The sequence below is a fragment of the Neopsephotus bourkii genome, unplaced genomic scaffold (genome assembly GCF_033783945.1).
Source record: "Neopsephotus bourkii isolate Nb327-2 ecotype Australia unplaced genomic scaffold, CSIRO-AGI_Nbou_v1 NB_19, whole genome shotgun sequence".
Lineage (NCBI taxonomy): Eukaryota > Metazoa > Chordata > Aves > Psittaciformes > Psittacidae > Neopsephotus > Neopsephotus bourkii.
In genome coordinates, this window is record NW_026900536.1 from 106570 (window position 1) to 127572 (window position 21003).

The following is a 21003-nucleotide window of genomic DNA, read 5'->3' on the forward strand; positions in this document are numbered from 1 at the left end:
AGAATTTGGAGGGTCTCCTGGGGGCTTGGTAAAAAAGAAAATATTGGTAAAATATTGTAACCAATGATGGCCTTTGTATACTTTGGAAGATCAGGAAAAATGGCCTAAAATTGGAACTCTGAACTATAATACATTGTTACAATTAATGTTGTTTTAAGGGGGCAAGGAAAATGAGATGAAGTAATGTATGCAGATATGTTTTTCACTTTAAGAAATCATACGGAGTGACAGACTGAATGCAAAATTAATATAGCTCCACCAGATTCCTTAATTTTGGCTTTGGAAAGGGACAGGGAAAAACTGAAAGTTAAGATGGAGAGATGTATTTCAGCCTGTGATTTTGGGGAAAGATATTTAAAGTTAAAAAAACAGTAATGAGGAACATAAGGTGGAAAATCACGTACCACAGGTACCTCCGAGAGGATTACCTTCTGCATCTGTCCTATCTGATATTGATAAGGAGGAAGAGATTTCTGTCACTGGCAACAAGCAGCACATTCACATTCAGAGTTAAGAAAGGGTTAAACCAGAAGTGCTGTTGCAGAGGCAGGCATCTGCAGGCCCTGCAGAGCTAGGTGAGCAGCTGTGAGGAAAAAAAAAAAAAAGGAAAACCAAGGGGGAAAGGAGGGGAGCTGCGCAGGGGCATAGGTGGGGGAGTGGGCTTTTCTTCTGTGGAACCGGATCAGTGTGTGTGCTATGGGGAGTTTGGACCCTGGAAGTGAAACTGCCTGGGGGGGGGCAGTGCCATGGAGTGGTTCCGGTGACTGAACTGTAACTAAACTGGCAGGGACCTGGGGAATCTACCCTAGCAGATCCACTGGTTACATTAAAACTAGGGACTAGAGGAAATAAAGTGGAATTTTAGGGGATACAGGAGCAACTTATTTGGTGTTAAATCAGAGAGAAAAGAATTCGTTACAGATGTGGGAGCTACTGGCCACCAAGAAAAACAGAGAAAAAAAAGAAAAACAAACAAAAAAAGGCATTTTTTCTGAAACCTTTAAAGTACAAATTGGGAAAACAATTAGAAATCCATAAATTTTTATGCATGCCAAATTTTCTAAAATCTTTATTTGGGCGAGAAGCAACATTTAAGGAAGGCAAATGGAATTCAGAGTTAAAAACAATCAATTAATTGCAGTTTTGAGTTTATCTTTAATTCAACAGAAAAGCAAAAAGGAGTACCTCCCTGAAATAGAAGAAATCCTTAATCAGGTATATGTGGGAGTATGGGCATCTGAAGTTCCAGGTAAGGCGAGAAATGCTTTGCCTGTTGAAGTGGAAATAAAACAGGGGGACCTACCCAATTAGAATAAAACAGTGTCGTGGTTTAAACCCAGACAGACAGCTTGCTACCCACTCCCCCCCTTCTTGCCCTCCCCCTACTCCTGGGGGAACGGAGAGGAGAATCAAAAAGAAATGCAACTCCCATGGGTTGAGATAAGAACAGTTTAGTAACTAAGGTATAACACAAATCACTACTGCTACCACCAATAATAGTAATGATAAAGGAAATAACAAGGGAAGAGAACACAACACCCCATCACCAGGCAACCGATAACTTGCTCCCCCCAGACCGACCAAGCACCGACCGATACATCCTTCAACTCTGCAGTCCACTCTAGCCCCCTTCCGGGTCTCTCTCCCAGTTACATCCTGGGCATGACGTGCTGTGGTATGGAATACCTCTTTGGTCAGTTTGGGTCAGGTGTCCTGTCTCTGCTTCCTCCTGGTTTCCCTCCTCCCTGGCAGAGCATGAGGCCCACAAAGTCCTTGGCCAAACCAAAACATCATTGTTTTTCAGCTCTGTTCCCAGCCTGAAAGTTAAAAAACAGCACTGCACCAGCTACCAAGAAGGAGAAACAATGACTGCTGCTGCTAAACCCAGGACAAACAGTATCACTTAACATTTGAAGATCAAAGGGATCAAAAAAAAATATTGATAAATTTTAAAATGTAGATTATTAATTGAAGGTGAATTCGAATATAATACTCCTATCTGGACAGTAAAGAAATATGATGGGAAAAGTTCCAGATTGGTTCACGATCTCAGGGCAATCAACAAAATTGCAGAGGATATTCGCCCAGTAGTAGTTAATTCATATGACTGATTGACTAAATTGAATAATAATCAGAAATGGTTTGCCGTCCCAGATTTAAAGGACACTTTCTTTTGCTTACCACTGGCCAAAGAAAGCCACAGTTATTTGCTTTCGAATGGGAAAATCCTGACAGAGGAAGGGAAACTCAATTAACTTGGACATAATTACCTAAAGGGTTTAAAAACAGTCCAGCAATTTTTGGAAATCAGCTAGCACTGCCCTCCGATGGTCGTGGGCAGGAGTCTTCAAGATGAAGCAAGCAGTCTTCCTCATGGTGTATTTTTCACCTTTGGAACAGCTGGATGCCCCAGTAATCATAAATTAGCTGAAACCAACCGTATCTGCAAGTTTCTGATAGTTAGCAAAGATTTAGAACATTGTGACCTTACAAAATTTATTGCAAGCAGAACAGGATAGGCAGACAAGGAGTATCATAAGCTAGCAGATGTTCAGGAGTCACTGTCTCCAAACTAACTGATTAGAAGGATGGTATGAAATACTTCACTCATTAGAAGGATGAAAGGAAACAATTCACTCTTGTTAGTAAGACGACTAAATTCTGTTTTCACACCACAGACTTACAACGCAAACATTGTTCTCCATCTTAGACCTAAGTTAAGTTAAAAGTATCTTAACCCTATGTTTTCCAGGCACTAGCTTTCCTCATATCAAGCCCCCCCCCCCCCCCTTTCTTTTACCTTTACAAATTCTTTTGCTATGTGAATCCATTCTGCTCATGTTTTCTGGTCATTTTCAGCTTGTCCAATCTTGTGTCTTTAGTGAGCTTTTTTTCTGTTATTTTTAACTCATACATTTATATCCACATAGCAACACGTATGATTTGCGAAAGACAATACATTTATGTGTTTATCACAAGGAGACTTATGGTAATAAGTTCCTGGAGCTAGTTATAATATTCCCCGCCTATACTCGGGAATTATGAACATGTATATGGCTAATGCAATAGTGAAAGTATATAAACCTGTAACGAATGCTAATCAGTGTGCCTCTCGCGACGGTCACGCGGCCAGGGCTGTTGCTTTTGCTTTATTGACTTTGTCCCTCAATAAAACCCTGCTATCTCGATTAGAGGAGTGGGCTCGTATTTCACACTATCGCAAGGTTAAAGTTCCAAAATACTCTTAGAATAGTGTGAGTACCTGATCTATGGCCTGTTTCTGCCTCTTGTTTCTGGGAAAGGCTGCCTCCATCCCCTCTATGTTGGTGTCTGATTTTCAGATGTACATTTTATCTCTAACTTCATGTAATGAAGGTTATTATAGGAACGGCACAAATGAATGCGAGGCAGCCCCACTTACCCCCACCACGGGAGGGTAATGGGGCTGAGGCTGTCACAAGCGTTTTTCCACACGCTCCAGTTCCGTGTATTCTCACGTCCAGACCAATATTCTCTCCTTTTGTCTGTTTGCCACTCAGCCGCTTTAGCATCTCCTGCGTCACCACTGCTGTAACGTCTCCCCCTCTTCCGCTCAGAGCCCCACCACCGCCGAACGGTGACTCAAAGGGGAGGGCCGCGTCACGCGACTGCTGCATATTCACCAGCGGCGAAGTGTATTGGTGACTGCGTCCGGAAACGGAGTGTGAGCAGCTGACAGCAACATGGCGGCGGCGGCAGCAGCAGCGGCAGCGGCAGCGGCAGCTGGGCGGCGTGGCGGGGTGCTGGGGCGACCCCCGGCGCCCGTGCGGGACCTGCCGCCCCCTGGCGAGCTGGTGAAGCCCTCGGTGACAGAGCTGTCCCAAGTGAGGACCAACATCCTGTGCACCGTGCCCGGCTGCGGCAAAGTTCTGCCCAACAGTCCAGCTCTCACCATGCACCTCAACAAAGCCCACCCTGTCCAGGTACCACCACCCCGACTTGGCCCGCTCGGCGCCTCCCCCTTGCTGAGCACTTCGGGGGTAGCGGGGCTCGCCCCTCACCTCGGTCTGTGGGGTTATATAATAGTGCGGCTCCTTCCTTTCTGGGACGAAGCCACCACGGGACCCTACTGAAGTCCAGCCTCGCCCCGTCCTGGGCCGCGGGTGATGGCATTTGGGCTTCCTGGCGGGAGGTGGGGCCCCTCCGGGACTATGCTGGGGGCGGTGGCTGCTGGGGTCTGGTTCTGCAGGGTTGGCATGGTGGAGCTTCCTAGTGTGGGGGGACTGGACTATACAGGATGGGGGAGCGTTTCTCATTGTCTTGGGTGGAGAAGTGATTCAGAGCAGAACTGCAGAGAAGGACTTGGGGGTTGTTGGTCGATGAGAAACTGAACATGAGCCAGCAGTGTGTGTTCGCAGCCCAGAAAGCCAACCATATATTGGGCTTCATCAAAAGAAGTATGGCCAGCAGGTCGAAGGAGGTGATCCTGCCTGTCTACTCTGCTCTTGTGGGACCTCACTTGGAGTACTGTGTGCACTTCTGGTGTCCGCAACTTAAGAAAGATGTGGAGCTGTTGAAGGAAGTAAGGAGGAGGGCCACGAGGAAGATTAGGGGGCTGGAGCATCTCCCCTATGAAGACAGGATAAGAAAGCTGGGGCTGTTCAGCCTGGAGAAAAGAAGGCTGCATGGTGACTTCATAGCAGCCTTCCAATATCTGAAGGGGACCTCAAAGGATGCTGGAGAGAGACTTCTTCATCAGGGACTGTAGCAATAGGACAAGGGGTAATGGGTTAAAACTTAAACAGGGGAAGTTCAGGTTAGATATAAGGAAGCAGTTCTTTACTGTGAGGGTGGTGAGGCACTGGAACAGGTTGCCCAAAGAAGTGTTAAATGCTTCATTCCTGGCAGTGTTCAGTGCCAGGTTGTTGTTGCTAAGTCATGCTTACTTTGATCAGGGACTTTTCAGTCTCATGCTCTACCAGTCACAAAGGCACGAGAAGCCCAGGAGCAAGCAGAGACAGGACCCCTGACCCAAATTAGCCATAGGTGTATTCCATACCACAGAACGTCCTGCCCAGTATATAAGCTGTATATAAACTGACTAACCGACAGTTTTGCTCCTCTCTATGGTCTGACTGTTTGCTGAACGTGACATTTTCATTTTCTCCTATCACTACTACTACACACATGTGATATAACATAGCACATAGTCAGAAATGAAATAACAGAGCCAGGAGATAGCAAGTATACTTGAGAGTACTGAGACAAGGAAGTACAAACAAAAAACAATATTTGTAAATAATTAAATTCAGTTAAGTTTTATGTATAGAATTAAGCAACTAGGTTTTTAGCACTTGTAGCAATGAGAAGTTTGTGGCTTTGTAATCATAGAATAGTTAGGGTTCGAAAGGATATTAAGATCATCAAATTGCAACCCCCTTGCCATGGGGGCAGTTTTGTAGACTGATACTCGAGAGGTTATGACTAATTTTTATAAGATTTAGCTAAACTTGGTTTATTAAAGTGAATTTCTAAGTTTCTTGGAATTGTTGGAAAGTTAGTGGTCATTCTCAATGAGCCTAATCACAACCTTAAGAACAGCTGCTAGAATGATACATTAATATCATAGAATAGTTAGGGTTGGAAAGGAACTTAAGATCATCTAGTTCCAACCCCCCTGCCACAACTTGCACTAAACCATGCCACCCAAGACTGTCCAACCTGGCCTTGAACACTGCCAGGGATGTAGCACTGACAACTTCCTTTGACAAAACATTCCAGTGCCTCACCACCCTCACAGTAAAGAACTGCTTCCTTCTATCTAACCTAAACTTCTCCTGTTTAAGTTTTAACCCATTACCCCTTGTCCTGTCACTACAGTCCCTAATGAAGAGTGCCTCTCCAGCATCCTTATAGGCCCTGTTCAGATACTGGAAAGGCTGCTATGAGGTATCAGTTCAGCCTTCTCTTCTCCAGGCTGAACAGACCCAACTTTCTCAGCCTGTCTTCATATGGGAGATACTTCAGCCCCTGGTCATCCTCATGGTCCTCCTCTGGACTTGTTCCAACAGTTCCATGTCCTTTTTATGCTGAGGACACCAGAACTGCACACAGTACTCCAGGTGAGGTCTCACAAGAGCAGAGGGGCAGGATCACCTCCTTTGACCTGCTGGTCACGCTCCTTTTGGTGCAGCCCAGGGTACGGCTGGCTTTCTGTGCTGTGAGTTCACACAGCTGGCTCATGTTCATTTTCTCGTCAACCAACACCCCCAATTCCTTCTCCACAGGGCTTATCTGAATCTCTTCTCTGCCCTATCTGTAGCTGTGCCTGGGATTGTTCCGACCCAGGTGTAGGACCTTGCACTTGGCACGGTTAAACTTCATAAGGTTGGCATCAGCCCACCTCACAAGTATGTTAAGTCCATCTGGATGGCATTCCTTCCCTCCAGCGTATCAACTGAACCACACAGCTTGGTGTCATCAGCAAACTTTCTGGGATGCACTGAATCCCACTGTCCATGTCGCTGACAAAGCTGTTGAACGAGACCAGTCCCAACACAGATCCCTGAGGGACACCGCTCGTTACTGGTCTCCAGCTGGACATTGAGCCATTGACCACAACTCTTTGTGTGTGGCCCTCCAGCCAGGTCTTTATCCACCGAGTGGTCCATCTATCAAATTGATGTTTCTCCAATTTAGAGACAAGGATGTCATGTGGGGCAGTGTCTAATGCTTTGCACTGATTCGGAGAAAACTCTGGGAACAAACTTTCTAACAAAGTTTTCAAGCTGACAAGCAGGTATTCTTTATTGGGGTGGTGGGAGACATGGGGGATAGCTCCACCTAGAGTTTATCTCCCCAATTGACACACAAGCCGTCCTTTTATAGCCCCTGGGCATACATACATATTCATGAGGCTACATATGGATTACATCACTTTCCAGGGAGTTCCCTGCATGCCTACAGAATTGTGGTGGTGGTCTCTGAGAGTTGTTTACTTCTTCCAACTATCTTCATCACTTCTGGCAGCCTTTGAAGCATACCCAGTAGATGCTCCTACCAGTTTAATTGGTTCGTTAGCACCAGAGACATAATAAACCTCCCATCCTCCTACTTATCAGTTAGTTTAACTGTAGCCCTTCCTGGACACCTGCAGTTCCCAGATACTCCTTATCCCTGTGTCCTGTTTTTCTAGACTGTTTTTTTCTTAAAGCTATGTTAACTATAATGATTTATCTTGTGAGAATTCTCAGTATGTTCTCTAGCTGCACTCTATATATATTTTTCTCTATGTATCCTGCACCTCAGTAATTTTCCATTGCTGCTGTTACAAAGCCATCAAACTTAACATTACTTAAAGCTACTTCTGAAGATTTCTATATTCCATTTTGTGATTTCATGCCCCCCCTTGTCTCAACTTCCCCCTTTTTCTATCCTTTTGCAAATTCTTTTGCAACTTTTTTTTTTTTTTCTTTTCTATATATTGCCAGTACCATCAGAAGTCTTTTTGAAATACTTTCCTGTTTCTACTTGGTGCTTAATTTCATTCCTTTTCCAATCTTCATAATTTATCATAGACAGTTTACAACACCAGAGGGAACATTGTATCATACCACAAGTAATCAATATTAAAATAATTAACACCAATATTCCTGCAACCAGTTGCCTCAACCAGGAGAGGTTGGGTAACCATGAAGTTAACTTTTTCCATATTTCTTCAAAACCCCAGGAGGTGCCATCCATGGCCATTTCATGAAATATCTTAGTTTGTTTCCGAATTTCCTCCAGATCTGTTTCAATTCTGCCACTTTGGTCTGTATAGGAGCAACAGCTTTCACTGATTATGGAACAAACCCCTCCTTGTGATGCCAGTATCATGTGTAGAGCCATTCGATTTTGTAATACTACTTTAGACAGGCTAGTTATCTCTTGTTGTTCTGCCTGGATTATATCGATGTTTTTGCTTTCAATTTCCTCTATAGTTGCTGCGATATTTACAATTGCCTTCTCTAATTCGCTTACTCCCAAAGATGGAATTAGCCATCTTACAAAACTATGAAATGCGGTGTGCCTTTCAATAATAGGGTTAACCCCTCGCTTAATTCGTTTAGCAAAACTTCTAATCCAGGTCTCAGCAAGATACCTGTCAATAATAGTAAAATTGGGTATTACAGCACTTAAGGTGCATGCCCCCTTCCATTTGGGGGGCAGAGTCTTATAAGCATTTTTTCCACATAACCAGTACCATCCTTTCCCTTTAGGAATGGGCCTCCACTGACCTATGATACCATCTATATTAATAGTATGATTGCAATCTGAATGGCGACATACATCTTTGGCATTTAAGCAAGTATGACCTCCTACCCTGGTTCCTGGTGTAATACATCTTTGTGCTCAGGTATAATATTTATTACATGGATTAGTATTAACTATTCAAAATGTTAACCTTTCCTTCAAATACAGATTACTAGTGTTCACCCACAAATTTGTCCATGATATAGTGTTAGGAACTGGAACTCCAATTAATGGGAGGTCCAGGCTTTCTCCTGATTTAGGCAACTGTGCACACACCCAACAGTCACTATGATTAAAAGAATTAGTAACATTCTGTACTAATTTCAGGTAAAAGTTCTGGTCACAACCTTGTGCACCAGTTATCATATGAGTCCAAATTATGACTAATGCAATTTCTTACTCAAGGGCCCTTAAGGCTTGATCCGCCATGTCTTCTCTGGCTCTGGTGCTTTCTTAATTCTACAATAATGTATCCAAGCAGGTTATTCCTTTATCTTCACTGCTGTAAAGGTGGTCAATAATCTCCTCTTCTCCAAACTATAGAGACCCAGCTCCCTCAGTCTTTCCTCATAAGGGAGATGCTCCACTCCCTTAATCATCTTAGTTGCCCTGCGCTGGACTCTCTCCAGCAGGTCCCTGTCCTTCTTAAACTGAGGGGCCCAGAACTGGACACAATATTCCAGATGAGGTCTCACCAGGGCAGAGTAGAGGGGAAGGAGGACCTCTCTCGACCTACTAACCACCCCCCTTCTAATACAACCCAGGATGCCATTGGCCTTCTTGGCCACAAGGGCACAGTGTCGGCTCATGGTCACCCTGTTGTCCACTAGGACCCCCAGGTCCCTCTCCCCTACACTGCTCTCTAACAGGTCGTTCCCCAACCTATACTGGAACCTGGGGTTGTTCCTGCCCAGATGCAGGACTCTACACTTTCCCTTGTTATATTTCATCAAGTTATTCCCTGCCCAACTCTCCAGCCTGTCCAGGTCTCGCTGGATGGCAGCACAGCCTTCTGGCGTGTCGGCCACTCCTCCCAGCTTAGTGTCATCAGCAAACTTGCTGATAGTACACTCAATTCCCTCATCTAAATCATTGATGAATATATTAAATAATACTGGTCCCAGTACCGACCCTTGAGGCACTCCACTAGATACAGGCCTCCAACTAGACTCCGCCCCATAGACTACAACTCTCTGGCTTCTCTCCTTCAGCCAGTTCACAGTCCACCTCACTACCCGATCATCCAGACCACACTTCCTCAATTTAGCTGCAAGGATGCTGTGGGAGACTGTGTCAAACGCTTTGCTGAAGTCAAGGTAGACCACATCCACCGCTCTGCCATCATCCACCCACCGTGTTATTTCCTCATAAAAGGCTACAATACTGGTCAAGCATGACTTCCCCTCGGTGAAGCCATGTTGACTGCCCCTCATAACCCTCTTGTCCTTGATATGCCTTAAGATGGCACCAAGGATAAGGTGTTCCATCACTTTCCCAGGGGTGGAGGTGAGGCTGACTGGTCTATAGTTACCCGGGTCCTCCTTCTTGCCCTTTTTGAAGACGGGAGTGACATTTGCTTTCCTCCAGTCCTCAGGCACCTCTCCTGTTTCCCAAGACTTGGGAAAAGGTGATGGAGAGCGGTCCAGCAATGACCTCCGCCAGTTCCCTCAGCACCCGCGGGTGCATCCCATCTGGACCCATGGATTTATGGATGTCCAGATTGCTCAACTGGTCTCTAACCCATCCCTCATCCACTAAGGCAAACCGCTCCGTTGACCTGTCTTCATCTGAGGTCTCAGGGGTACAGGGCTCTTCAGGGCTGCCTCCAGCAGAGTAGACAGAGACAAAGAAGGCATTCAGTAACTCTGCCATCTCTATATCTTCTGTCACCAGGACACCCGTCCCGTTCATCAGTGGGCCTACATTGCCTCTGGTGTTAGTTTCATCTGCCATGTATTTGAAAAAGCTCTTTCTGCTGTCCTTGACCCCTCTTGCCAGCTTTAATTCCAAGGAGGCCTTAGTCATCCTAGCTGCTTTCCTACATCCTCTAGCAAAAGCCTTATATTCCTCCCAAGTGGCCAGCCCTTCCTTCCATGACCTGTAAACTCTCCTCTTCCACTTCAGCATACCCAGCAATTCCCTGTTTAGCCACGCAGGTCTCCTGACCCTCTTCCTTGACTTCCTACGTGTCGGGATGCTCTGATCTTGAGCTCGGAAAAAGCAGTCCTTGAACGTCAACCAACTATCTTGGGCCCCTTTCCCTTCAAGCAGCCTAGCCCATGGGATTTCCCCTAGCAATCGCTTGAAGAGGCCAAAGTTTGCCCTGCTAAAGTCCAGGGTTGCAATTCTACTTGCTATTCTACTGGCCCTACCACACAAGATCCTGAATTCTACCATCTCGTGGTCGCTGCAACCAAGGCAGCCCTCAACCTTCACTGCTTCGATCAGACCCTCCTTGTTAGTGAGGATGAGATCCAGCAGCGCTCCTCTCCTGGTTGGCTCATCCACCATTTGCATGAGGAAGTTATCATCCATACCCTGGAGGAACCTCCTGGACTGTGGCTGGGTTGCTGAGTAGTCCTTCCAGCAAACATCAGGGAAGTTAGAATCCCCCACAATGACCACGTCCTGTGACTGTGAGACCGCTCTCAGCTGCCTGTAGAAGGCCTCGTCAACTTCCTCACCCTGATCCGGTGGCCTGTAACAGACCCCCACAACAGTATCGCCCCTACCAGCCTGTCCCTTAATTCTTTCCCACAGACTCAACTCGCTCGTCATCTGTTCCTGGACAGAACTCAATGCATTGTAGCTGCTCTCGCACATAAAGAGCAACCCCACCACCCCGCCTGGCTGGCCTGTCTTTCCTGAAAAGGATATAGCCCTCCATGACTATATTCCAGTCATGTGAGCTGTCCCACCACGTCTCTGTAATTGCCACCAGGTCATAATCTCCCGACTTAACACAGGTTTCTAGCTCCTGCTGCTTATTTCCCATGCTGCGCGCATTGGTGTACAGACATTTCAGGGAGCAAGCTGAGCACACCGATTTCACCCTAGGATTACAGGAGGCCTCCCAGTCTTCATCAATTCTGGAGCGCTGTCCCACTGAGGCAAGCCCAGCTACAACCCCATCCCCCTTCGAATCTAGTTTAAAGCTCTCCAAATGAGCCCTGCTAATTTGTGCCCCAACATCCTTTTGCCTCTGTGTGATAAACCGTTCCCCCATGCCATTGTCCAGACTGGTGCCCTATAAAACCAGCCTTTATCAAAGAATCCAAAGCCCTGCCTGCAGCACCAGCCTCGAAGCCAATAGTTTATGGACTGAATTTTCCCATTCAGTCCCACATCATCAGTGGAAGATGGAAGGAGTGAGGAGAAGATCACTTGAGCCCCAGAGTCTCTCACCATCCGCCCCAAGGCCCTGTAGTCTTTCTTTATCCCCCTCAGACTGCAGGAAGCAGCTTCCCCCTCACCTGTCTGGAAGACCAGCAGCGGGTAGTAGTCTGTCGGGTGCACCAGGTTGGGGAGCGCCCTGGTGATATCCCTGATCCGGGCTCCAGGCAGACTACACACTTCCCTATGATGAGGGTCAACTCTGCATATCGGGCCCTCTGTTCCTTTCAGAATGGAATCACCTACTACAGTGACCCTTCTTTCTTTCTTATCAGAGGCAGTCTTGAGGTGCAAAGTTGACCGCCTTTTCCTACCTGGCCTTGTAGGCGGGCCTTTCACCACATCCTCACCTACCTCTCCTTCATGATCCAGGGCCTCAAACCTGTTACGGAGGGACACCTGGGGAAGCAGGGCAGAAAGGGAGGAGGGTTGCCCATGATGCCGAACTGGAACTCTCTTCCAGCCCTCATCATCTTTTTGGTTCCCTACCTCCGTGCGCCAGCTACAGGGCAGGGGCTGTCTCAGGCCATCCCCCTCTGTCTGAGAGGGCAGGGGGTCCATCCCCTTTTGGGGGGTATCTCCCTGGAGCCGTTCCAACTGGTCAGCCAGGGAGTTACTCCACCAGTCGATCTCCCTTTCACACTCCCTGATGATCCTCAGTGTCTCAACCTCCTCCTTAAGTTTAGCCACCAAGCTAAGCAGGTCTTCTACCTGCTCACACCTCACACAGGTGGAATGCTGTCCTCCCTCCCCCAGCAGTAGCAGGCTCTGGCACTCCCTGCATCCAGAGACCTGAACAGCCATGGTTAGGGCCGGGGGCTCTGTCTGAGATGCTACAGTCCTCTTACTGCTAGCTCTCTTTCTGGAGGCGACCATATTGGTCAGCAAAACGACCTACCTTTTCTTCCTGCACCTGGTGGGCAGTGACATCGCTGCCCTCTCAAAGGCTCTTTCAAGTCAAGGGGCAGGGGAGTGGTCGCCGTTCACCGTGGGAACGCCCCCCACCATGTCAGCCGCTCTCTCGCAAGGGCTGCTGGGACTTCGGGAATCAGGAAATGTCGGGAAATGTCGGGAATCACGATGCCTCTGCGCTATCCCCTCTGATTTTCCTTATCTCGGTAGAACCTCGATGTCACTGTAGCGTGCCGGCTGCGGCTCTAGCTAGGCTAGCTCCAATCAGCTGACTGAATCCACTGATTACAATATTTTATCAATGTTTTCTTATTTACTGAGCCTCCAGGAGACCCTCCCAATTCTTTCCAATGTGCCAAAATGCACCCTAAAGGACTCTTTTTCATGATCTCCTCACTCTGCTGATTTCCCATTATTAATCTCTCACTCACACACACAAAGGATCCCACAGACACACTCCATGCAGTTACAACACTTGAAAGAGATACAGAGACTAAAATTCTATCAAATGGACCACTATTGATAATACAGTTCACTGATACCAAAATCACAAGACCAAAATCAGCACTGTAACAGGCCACAAAACAAATCGAATACCAATTTGAACACTTTTTCCAATAAGTTTCAAAACCATTTCCACAAGACACCCCCTGCGTCTTGTATGACCCACCCAAACCACAAGAAGCCCCCTGCTTCTTGCGGGTATATGCCAGTGAAATCCAAAACCTTTTCTACAAGACACCCCCTACGTCTTGCAGGACCCAAAGCACAAGAAGCCCCCTGCTTCTTGTGGGTGTATACCAAACGGACGCTAGCAGCCAGGTATACACCTTTACCTACGAGATTTCCTATCTCGATTTATGGAAGGCTTCCAAACAATGCGTATGCTTACCAAACCAATTTACCAAGCCAATTTACCAAACCGAGATGCCCCCTGCACCTTGCAAACTATATAAAAGAGAAGAATACATTTTATGAGATGGTCCTTGTCTGCTCCCACAGCGATCTGAATGAGTCGAGGGGTCCCTCTGGGAAAAATTCCCGAGGGCCCTAGGGAGCCCTGTCCTTAGCAGGTCCTGCAGCAGGGGAGAGGGGGTCCCATCTGGGTCACCAAATTAATTCAGAGAAAACTCCAGGAACAAACTTGCCAACAAAGTTTTCAAGCTGACAAGCAGGTATTCTTTATTGGGGTGGTGGGAGACATGGGGGATAGCTTCACCTAGCGTGTATCTCCTCAATTGCCACACAAGCCGTCCTTTTATAGCCCCTGGGCATACATACATATTCATGAGGCTACATATGGATTACATCACTTTCCAGAGAGTTCCCCGCATGCCTACAGAATTGTGGTGGTGGTCTCTGAGAGTTGTTTACTTCTTCCAACTATCTTCATCACTTCTGGCAGCCTTTGAAGCCCACCCAGTAGATGCTCCTACCAGTTTAATTGGTTCGTTAGCACCAGAGACATAATAATTCTCCCATCCTCCTACTTATCAGTTAGTTTAACTGTAGCCCTTCCTGGACACCTGCAGTTCCCAGATACCCCTTATCCCTGTGTCCTGTTTTTCTAGACTGTTTTTTTCTTAATGCTATGTCAACTATAACGATTTATCTTGTGAGAATTCTCAGTATGTTCTCTAGCTGCACTCTATATTTTTCTCTATGTATCATGCACCTCAGTAATTTTCCATTGCTGCTGTTACAAAGCCATCAAACTTAACATTACTTTAAGCTACTTCTAAAGATTTCTATATTCCATTTTGTGATTTTGTGCCCCCCCTTGTCTCAGCACAAGTCCAGGTAGATGATGTCAACTGCTCTACCCCTGTCCATGAGCTCCATAGCCCCATCATAGAAGGTCACCAAATCGGTCAGGCGTGATTTCCCCATAGTGAACTTTGAAATTATTTACTAATAGATGACAGTGAAGAAGTATCTTGGGTAAACGTTTTACAGTAACCGGCTAGAACCTAACTAGTGTTTGCTGACATAGCAGTGGGACTTTCCAAATCTAAAGTTCAGCCAAAGGATGAAGTGATGAAGAGGAAGGTGATGAAGAAATGACCACCAGGGGTCCTATATTGTTGTGTGCATGTGGACATGGGCGTGGAATTATGTAAAACAGTTCTTGGAAATGTTATGAATATGTGTGACATTTACTGGAACTGTAATGAATATGTATATTAAGCAACAATTGCAATCACAGTCTGATGCTCGAATGAGGCATGTTAGGAGGAGAAATCCATCGTGTCTCCTAGTGCTGCAATAAAGAATACCTGTTTGTCAACTTAAACTTTGTTAATGAGTTTTCTGCGAGTTCTACAAATCAGTATTTCCTTGTGCTCATCCCCCATTACCATCTGTAACACACACTAGATCCTGGAATTATCCATTTTTCAAAACAAGTAGGTTACTGTCTACCCATTGGGGCTACATTTTCAGAACGTAGCTATGAACGCAGCGCTTCAAGTTTTCCAGGAATGGGATTTGCCGTCACACACTTGGTGTTATGTTTTTGAGAGTAGTAAGGATATCTTTCTCAAAAGCCCTGTAATGGCTTAAGCCCAACTGGTAACTCAGAACCATGCAGCTGCTCACTTCACTCCCCCCCTCTTCCCCCTGTCCCCCTCATGAGTTAAAAACAGTCCAGTAACAAAAGTATAATATAGAACTAATAATAATAATGATTAGTGAAATAACAAGGGGAGAGAATACAAAACTAAAAAGGGAAGGGAAAAAACAAACCAATAAATACAAGTGATGCACAATACGGTTGCTCATGACGCACCGACCAATACTCAGCCTGACCTCAGCAGCGATCTGGGTCTTTCAGGTAACTGCCCCCAGTTTATATGCTGTGCATGATGTGCTGTGGTATGGAATATCCCTTTGGCTAATTTGAGTCAGGTGTCTTCTTTTTGCTTTCTCCTGGCTTCTCATGCCTCTCTTCACTGTCAGAGCATGAGAGACTGAGAAGTCCTTGATCAGAGTAAGCACTACTTAGCAACAACTAAAACATTGGTGTACTATTAGTACTGTTCTCAGACTAAAGCCAAAACCACAGCATTGCACCAGCTACTAGGAAGGAGGAAAATAACTGTTACAGCTGAACCCAGAACAGAGGTTCAGAATTAGCACCTACTTCAGTGAGATTTTATTTACGCTCTGAATTAAGTGGCAGAGTGTACTTGGCATTTTTCATTTTATTACCAGTAAACCGTAAATACTGCTTATATAATTCTTATGTCAGGAGAGTGTTGTGTTATACCATGTGACTAATTTTAACAGAGCTTCGAGTAGACTGTGCCTCTAACAAGTAAAACCATATTGAATCAGCAGTGTGGTATCCTTAGGGAAAGCATTTTGTTCAAATAACACACAAGGCAGTTATTGGCATGAGGCAGTGAGTATCTTAGAAGTAAATACTATTATTTAGAAGTACTATTACTCTGTAGAGGTTGTAATTTCACTTGGCAGTTTTGATGGTACATTTGCATATTAGCATCTACTTTGATGAAAAACTCCATTTGAACTTTCAAATTACTTAGTAACGTGCCTTCAACTCATTGAGGGGTGTAAACTCAGTGAGTTAAAGTTGATGTGTATTCTGAATGTTGTCTTTCATACACAAACCTATAGAACTGTCAACTTCTCAATTGCTTCTTTTGCAGGATGGAAAACTTAATGCACCTATAAGGAAGGGTTTGAAAGCATCTCAGAAATTCTATTGCTGTCCTATTGAAGGCTGCCCTAGAGGACCAAACAGACCATTTTCCCAATTTTCTCTTGTCAAACAGGTATTCATATTTCCTAAACTATTATTTTCATACTTATTTATTCCTGTCTCTACTCCAGACTGTACACTTTTGCCTTGAGATATGAGCAAAGCATCTCAGTATATGTCCACAAGTTGGAGAATCATATTCAGAAACTCAGCGTGGACATATGGTTAAGGAATTTGCATGTTGATATTAGAAGGCTTGAACTTTTTGGTGAGGCAGATGCCAGTATGTTCTGCTAAACTAGAAGACAGTCCCTCTCCAATTAAAAAGATGGAGAAAGATCAAAGGGGGGGAAGGGAAGAATCACAGTAGCAACCAATAATGGTTTAAAATGGGGCTGATGCTTTTAAACTGCTTTTTTAAAGTGGTCAAGAACTAAGAGTTTTTCTCTGCTTTAGTGTCAAAATGCATCTGTTTACTGATTATCCATTTAAGAAAACATGTAAGAGTTGTTTCTGCATGAATGAGTAAAAAAACCTTTCTTCTGCTGTTGGTTACCCATGAAAACTTGGGGAGACCATAGGAAATGGAGTGGCTAGCACTTGGTGTTGTGAATGAAAAGGAGATATTCCAGTGTTTGGTCTGAAGTTGACCTGTTTGACTTGAGAGTATTTGCTTAGTTGTAGATCTTCAGGAGCATGCACGTGTTGCAACATATACTTAACTATGCTCTTTAATAAGGTTTGTCTATAGATTTATTAATGTCCATAGGAAACCTCCAGTAGCATTAAGACTATGTTTTTCTGTGTTTTAAGATGTGCATAGCACAAGCAGACTTGCAAACTTTAAATTCTTTCTGATGATTTATTTAAGTTTGTATTTTATTCCTAATGAGACTTTAAAAAACATATTTATTCTACAATTTGATGGTATTTAACAACTAAAAAAAAAAGGCAAATATTAATGTCTCCCCTAAACATTATTTTATTTTTTTTAATCTTAGCTGAAGGCTAATGTTTACTTCTCATTGTGTATTCTAGCATTTTATGAAAATGCATGCTGAAAAGAAGCACAAATGTGATAAATGTAGTAACTCCTATGGTACAGAGTGGTATTTGAAACGGCACATAGAGGTCTGTGGCAAGACTTTCCAGTGTACTTGTGGGTGCCCTTATGCCAGCAGAACAGCGCTGTTGTCTCATATTTACAGAACTGGCCATGAAATTCCTGCAGAACACAGGTAAAAATGAAGTGGTTAAGTAATACTTCTGTTCATCACCAAGTTCTCTGACTGTCTTTTTGTCTCTTTTCTATTGATTAAATTGGAAATAGGCTAGCATTGTTTTAGCTGTAAAGCAGTTTGCAGTTTCTTTGTTCTGTTGCTTTTGGTAGTTTCTGTTTTATTGAAAGCCAAGGATGGTTGTCTAATCAATAAGATTAAGTTTCCCTACATATAAAATAAAAAATACTCCTGACACTTCACTGCATGGCATAAATGCTGGTGGTTCTTGTATCTGCTTTTACAGTTCTGTGAGAGTAGAGATTATTTGGAAATGTTTATAGCTGGTAACTGGTGTGTAATGCAGTTCAGATTATTTTATAGTCTAGTTATCTTTGCAAGTACCAGTGGGGTGTCTTTATTTTTATTTTTTTCTTTAATGGCTGTATATGCATGTCTAGATTTAAAGTTGTCTTAATGTGTACATATATTTCATAAAGGGTAGTCTGTTTCCTGAGGCTGAACCTGTCTGGTTTGGAGATACAATTGCTGCAAAATCAAGTTTTGTGTGAAGGAGCACTAACTGTATTTTGGTTTCCATGAGAGGCTTTTGCCTGTACACTAATTTTAAAAGCTGTCCTTTCAATGCTCAGTCTGAGTTAGCATCAAAGTAACAAATTAAACGTGTCTTCAATTAGATTACTTAATGTATGAGGGGGAAGAAACTGTCTAAATTTCCACCTTCATTTAGAAATAGGTCTCTCTAGAGGAGGTAACCTTTTTTCTTTTTGAAATGGGAGAGTGAGGAATTAAATCTTACAGAACTGAAGTTCATGGAGTCTTTTTATATTTTAATCAGGATTAGTTGCTTTCTCCATACCCAACCTCATCTGTGACTTCAGTTTATATTTTCAGTGCAGTGACTCAAAAGAATGGAAGGCAGGTGTTTTGTGCTTGAAAGGAGTATAAATTATTGATCTCATGTTCACAGGGATCCTCCTAGTAAGAAAAGGAAAATTGAAACCTCTATACATAATCAGCAGTTGGCAGAGAAAGCAAATGAAGCATTCGTCAACACACACAATAATAATCCTGGCACTCAGGAATTGGAGTCCTCTGAAGTGAAACTAGCATCATCTCCTGAAAGCCCCTGCAGTTCTAACCTCACGAACCAAATGCAGCCAAAATGTACGCTGAAGATGCTCTTACCAAAGCCCAAAGTGGCTTTGGTTAAACTTCCAGTGATGCAGTTTGCTCACTTGCCTATATATGTATCTGCAACAGACTCTTCTGTCAAACCTGCTGTAGTGGCTGTTGATAATCAAGGTTCGCTTATAAGTACTGTTCATTTATTGCCTCAATCAATAGGAATTCTGATTCCTGCACTGGAGGCAGAAACACTTGTATTTAAAGACAGTATGCCTGTTTCAAAAGTGACAAATTCTGGTGATCATGAACCAGTAAATACTGGTGTACAAGTTGAGTTGGATATGGTTACATTGAGTAACACAGGGCAAGAGATGGGGAATGTTTGTCACAAGAATAAAATTTCTTCAATAAATATACAGACTGACTTATCTTATATTTCACAGAACTTTGTACCAGCTGCAGCCTGGACTCCCAGTTCTTCTGTAACCTCTTGCTCTCAGACAGATCTGTCATTCAGTTCACAGGTTTCACTGCCCATCAGTGTACAAACACAGACACTGCTGCCTGCTTCCAAACTGACTTCATCCATAGCTGCTCAGACTGAAGCTTTTAGTCAGGCTTGTTTTCCAATATGTGGCATTTCTAGAGAGACTCAAACCAGTAGGACCCATGACTTTATTGATGGAAGGGTGCAGATGGACCAGGCTGTGATGTGCAGTGACATCTTTGACAATGTTCATTCATCATATAATGTTTCTACTCACATTGAACTTCCAGAAAGCAACTTAATGCCTGCAAATATAGCTCAAACCTTACTGCAAAGAAGTAATTGCAAGAGCCTGAATCAAGGTACAGTGAAGTCCGAATCCCTTATCAGCTTCAGTACACAGCCTAATATACTTCCACCTCAAAATACGATGGATAATCAAACCCAGACAGTGGACTTGCTAAGTGATCTGGAAAACATCTTTTCAGGAAATATGCCTGACCAGACACTGGATAATCGGAGCCTTTTGTCTGAGACAAGTTCTAATGTTGACATGCATCTGCCATCTGGTCCATCACAGAGCACAGGAATAGACTTTGACATTGAAGAGTTCTTTTCAGCATCCAATATTCAAACTCAGACTGAAGAGAGTGAGCTTGGTACCCTGAACCCTGAGCCAGTTTTGGAGTCACTGGACATTGAAACTCAGACTGATTTCTTATTTTCAGATAGTGCAACTCAATCGTATAGCTGCCGAGGAAATTCTAACTTCTTAGGTTTGGAGATGTTTGATACACAGACACAGACAGACTTGAATTTCTTCTTGGACAATAATACCCATCTGCCTTTAGGAAGTATTCTGAAGCAGTCTAGTTTCTCCATGAGTACTGACTCATCTGATACAAAAACCCAGACAGAAGTATACCCAGCTACTAAAAATATACCTACTAAGAATACTGAAAGAAAAGTCCAGCTCAGTAGTGCTGAAACACAGACTATGGATAGCTGCTTTGAGAATCTAGGGATTTTATTCCTTACCAGCAATGAGACACAGACAGCAATGGATGACTTTCTTCTGGCTGACTTAGCCTGGAACACAATGGAGTCTCAGTTCAGTTCAGTAGAAACACAGACCTGTGAAGAGCTGTGCTCCTTGTTTCAGAGCTCTGACAAGCCCAGCCATTGAGTACTACGTAATATAACGGTTTCCTGTAGTTTGAAATTAAGTTATTGGGGTGGGAGAGATGGCTTGACCAAGTTATCCACTTTGTGTTATTGAGTGTAGTTATCATGGAGCAGTTGACCTAAGAGACTTCTCATGCTGAAGGTACTCTATGAGATATGTATAACTTTAAATAAATTGGTTTTATGAATGGAGGGGAAGGGGAGGCTGTAACATGCTAATGTACATTTGAACCTTAAAAAAGAATTCATGGTGCCTATGTTTTTTCCTGGAACTTCTTTACAAAGGTGATACTGCTTTCATTCCTGGCTGGTTCCATTGTGCTGGACCACAGCCCTGACCTGTCCAATTCAGATGCTTCCCTCAACTTATGGGGGAGGATTCTATTAGTGTAAGCTACTTCTGTTTACTTTTTTTCAGTAGCTTGTATTTTAAATCCAGCATGAGCATAATAAGCCATATTGTCGTCTTTTACTTTATGCCTTCACAGCTTGTTCTCCTGCATAAATTGGTATTTTCCAAACACTAGACATGTAGAGACTCATGACTTGTTGAATATATTTATTATAAAATATATGTAGAAAGCAGTAATTTTTTTATATTTTTTCCCTGATTGGCAATGATGCCCTTTGAAGGGTAAGAAAAGAACTTGGAATACACAATT

The 21003-nt window shown here is 44.0% G+C and overlaps 1 protein-coding gene and 1 long non-coding RNA gene across 3 annotated transcripts in view; one reads left to right on the top strand and one right to left on the bottom strand.

Moving 5' to 3' along the window:
• Positions 1-21003, bottom strand: part of LOC133222533 (uncharacterized) — a 57941-nt gene that overhangs the window by 12312 nt on the left and 24626 nt on the right. The gene's annotated exons all lie outside the window — the stretch shown is intronic.
• On the top strand, positions 3693-20637 carry LOC133222314 (ATM interactor-like). Of its 2 annotated transcripts, none has more exons than XM_061371934.1 (4): positions 3693-3962; positions 16251-16376; positions 17342-17541; positions 18512-20637. In XM_061371934.1, exons 1-4 carry the CDS (start codon positions 3723-3725, stop codon positions 20340-20342), a joined length of 2397 nt encoding a protein of 798 aa, XP_061227918.1. In that variant the 5' UTR covers positions 3693-3722; the 3' UTR covers positions 20343-20637. The 2 variants fall into 2 exon arrangements, with proteins under 2 accessions (XP_061227918.1, XP_061228004.1); XM_061372020.1 differs by lacking the exon at positions 3693-3962 and adding an exon at positions 15440-15568.